The following is a 3319-nucleotide window of genomic DNA, read 5'->3' as shown; positions in this document are numbered from 1 at the left end:
TTTATTAGTACAGAATTTATGATTGTGACGTGTCAGAGCAAATGAAGACCCACGTCATTTTCTTTTTATTTATTTTTTTTAACATTTATTTATTTATTTATTTATTTATTTATTTATTGTGTGTGTGGCCAGCTCAGCCCACCAGGGGGCGGGACTGGCTGGCATGTGGTGCTGGGGGATTGAACCGCGGTCCCTGTGCTTTGCTAAGCTTGTTCCAAGTAGGTGCTTTAGACCACTGAGCCAAATGATTTTGTTGTTATCATTGTTTTGGTACCGGGAATCGTACTCAGGACCTTGTTCTTGCCAGGCAGCTGCTGCACCACCGAGGTCTCTCCCTGGCCCTTTGGAATGGTTTTGAACAAATATAAAACATTGACAATTTGTGGGTTTTTATTTTATTTTTTAATTTTTTTTTAGGAAAGGGTCTACAGGGTGTTCAGGGTCTCACTACTAGATCGGACTCGTACTGATCCACCTGTTTACAGCTTCCCAAAAGCTGGGATTACAGGTGCATGCCACCATGCCTAGTCTCAATCACTATCTCAGTGCACCCCGGAAAGTGGGGGTGGGGAGCCAGCATGGCAGGCCTGGGGATCGAACCCCGGTCCCTACGCCCACTTGCAGGAGCTTTAATCCACTGAGCTATTTGACCAGCCCTTTGTTGGTTGTTTTATCCCTTAGGAATTCACACATCTGATGCCTCATAACAAACCTTTATGGAAACTCTGTGTCTTAAAACACTGATATTCCATTGCTGCCCATGAGCACCTGCGGCAGCCCCTTGCATCTGCTGATGTTGGCAGAGTTCCCTCAAGGGGTGACGGTCATCTACATGCTGGCAAGTGGATTGGCTGAGACTGCCACAATTTGCATAACTGGCATTCCTCCTCATCCGCCAAGTATTCCTTACACATTCCTCATGGGTGAGTGAGTTTGGGCATATTCTCATGGTGCAGGCAAGAAAGCACCAGGAAGCAAATTTTAGCATCGTAATGGCGGGAAGGAAATCACACCGACTGTGAATTTGGGTTGAACTTGATTTGCTAATGTTACATTGACCAAAGCAGCATAAGACCAAGCCCAGGGTCAAAGTAGGAGGAAAAAGTTACAGGGAAGGGTGTGGCCCCAGCAAATCCTATCCAAGGCATAACCAAATTCTGAAAAGATAAGGATGATGCTGGTTACCTGAAAACTCCAAGGAAACCAGAGCATTTTCCCCAAGAGACTGTCCCTGAGGGTTTCGGTGATGCAGGAAGTGCTAGCAATCTGCTCCAGGAAGTGCTCCTACTTCCCCATGTCATCCTTCTAAGTGATTTACCAACGTAGTTTACATCTATGTAAGTCACTGGTTTCCCAGACTTCATCAACATATCCTGATTGTTTCCTTAAAGACAGGAAGCGTCTTTGATAGTAATTCGCTTAGCCAGATGACAAATCATTTACTGAGATCTTTTCTGTGTCAGTGACAGGGTAGGTGCCAGAGGACATTTGGGACGAGGCACCCGTGAAGGAAGGACACAAAACGGTGGCCCTGCGTTCTCAGTCACGCCACTGAAGTGGGAAGTGCTGTTTTCAAGAACACTGGAAATTCAAAGAGTTGCAAACTACGGAAGGTAAAACAGTAATCTGGGGAAGGAACTTTTGTTTCTCTCCTGTGCGTGAAAGCCCAGTCCCTACCCACCCGTGCTCTGAATTGTCCACAGAGTTTTAGAGCTGGTAGCATCTTGTTTTTCCACAATAAACCATGAAGAGAAGCCATCAGAGCTGGCTCCTGAAGGCACTTGTGGTTCTCGCATGTTGCTCTATAAGAGTATGCTGGAAAGCGAGCAAGCAGTTTAACTCTGGAAGAGAGAAAAGAGAACTTCCTCAGAGCCTGGAGCTCTGAAGGTCGTACCGTCAGAGGTGTGGATCTCACGAATCCACAGACACAAACAGATTAACAGGGACAAGAAGCATAAATATGAAAATACTAAGTGATTGTCTCCAGCGTGGCAAGCCCTATTGGCAAATGGAAAAGTCCTTCGCAGCCACTTTACTCTTTATAGTTCCTAGACCATCTTTATTTTTTTTTTTTAATTTTTATTTATTTGTGTGTGTGTGTGTGTGTGTGTGTGTGTGGCCAGCTCAGCCCACCAGGGGGCAGGGCTGGCTGGCATGTGGTGCTGGGGATTGAACCGTGGTCCCTGTGCTTTGCTAAGCTTGTTCTAAGTAGGTGCTTTAGACCACTGAGCCATCTCACCAGTCCCCCTAGACCATCTTTAAAAAAAAAAAAAAAGATGTTTTTCAGATTCATCTTGAGAAGGAGTAGTCATTTTATTCGTTTCGACTAAGTGCAAAGAAAACTTCTGTAGAGGTTCTGGGAAAGCCTTTGTTTCTTGTTAAGAGAGAACTATGAAGGAAGTGTTGGCTGCTTCTCGCCATCTCGCGCTTTCTTTCCTGGGACAAGGCCGTGATGTCTGGAGCTCGGGGGGGGGGGCACTTTGCAGTCATGAAAACAATTTTAAAAAATTCACATGCGCATGAGTATGGGGACAGCTAGGATCAGCTGAAGTATTCTTTTTCTTTTCCTAGTGATGAGGATGGTTCCAGGGCCTCATGTAAGCAAAAGCCTTTCCTCTACCGCTATACTACAGCCCCAGTCCAGACAGCCCAGCCTCTTTTACCAAAGCCTTGCAAAAGAGAATCAAGAACAGAAACACCTGATTCTATCCATTTCTTCTTGGGAGAAAAATAATTCCTTATAGAGTGAAGCCACTGAATCTTGGAGCTGTTCAGCCAGAAATATTTGTAATTAGGAAGCCATCCCATGAGGTATTAATGAATAATTTCAACTTTCTTTGTAGGCGTTAGACTTTCAACTGTTTTCTAAGAATAAGATTCTGGCTCTGCAATAGTTCTACCACTTAAAACTATACTAAGGATAAGGGTGTAATTCCATGGCGCAGCAGTCACTGAGTGTGCATGAGCCCCTGAATCCCATCTTCCATACCACCCAAAATACCTGGAAGTGTATAATTATGTATTATATATACATATTATATATACACACATATGTATATATATATGCTGGATAAATAGCTCAGTGGATTAAAGTGCCTGCAAGCAGGTGCAGGAGCCGGGGGTTCGATCCCTGGGCCTGCCGTGCTGGCCCTGCCTCCAGGGTATGCTGAGATAGCAATTGAGACTGGGAGCGGTGGCGTGTGCCTGTAATCGCAGCTCTTGGCAGGCTGTAAAAGGAGGATCACTATGAGTCTGATCTAGTAGTGAGACCCTGAACACCCTACACAGCCTTCCCTAAAATATAGAAAAAAATGCATAA

General features: G+C 44.9%; 1 protein-coding gene across 4 annotated transcripts in view; it reads right to left on the bottom strand.

Annotated features, from left to right (window-relative positions):
- Positions 1-604: 604 nt before the first annotated feature.
- The window catches only part of Adgre1 (adhesion G protein-coupled receptor E1), a 54487-nt gene continuing 51772 nt past the window's right edge, over positions 605-3319 (bottom strand). For 3 of the 4 annotated variants that reach the window (XM_023716873.1, XM_023716870.1, XM_023716872.1), the window contains one exon: positions 605-1881. In XM_023716873.1, the coding sequence (XP_023572641.1) occupies positions 1867-1881 (15 nt within the window). In that variant the 3' untranslated portion in view covers positions 605-1866. The remainder of the gene's footprint in view (positions 1882-3319) is intronic. The other variant, XM_023716871.1, reaches the window with a different exon arrangement.

This window comes from Octodon degus, unplaced genomic scaffold (assembly GCF_000260255.1).
Source record: "Octodon degus isolate 3935 unplaced genomic scaffold, OctDeg1.0 scaffold00050, whole genome shotgun sequence".
Lineage (NCBI taxonomy): Eukaryota > Metazoa > Chordata > Mammalia > Rodentia > Octodontidae > Octodon > Octodon degus.
This window is presented reverse-complemented; position numbering and strand designations above follow the sequence as displayed.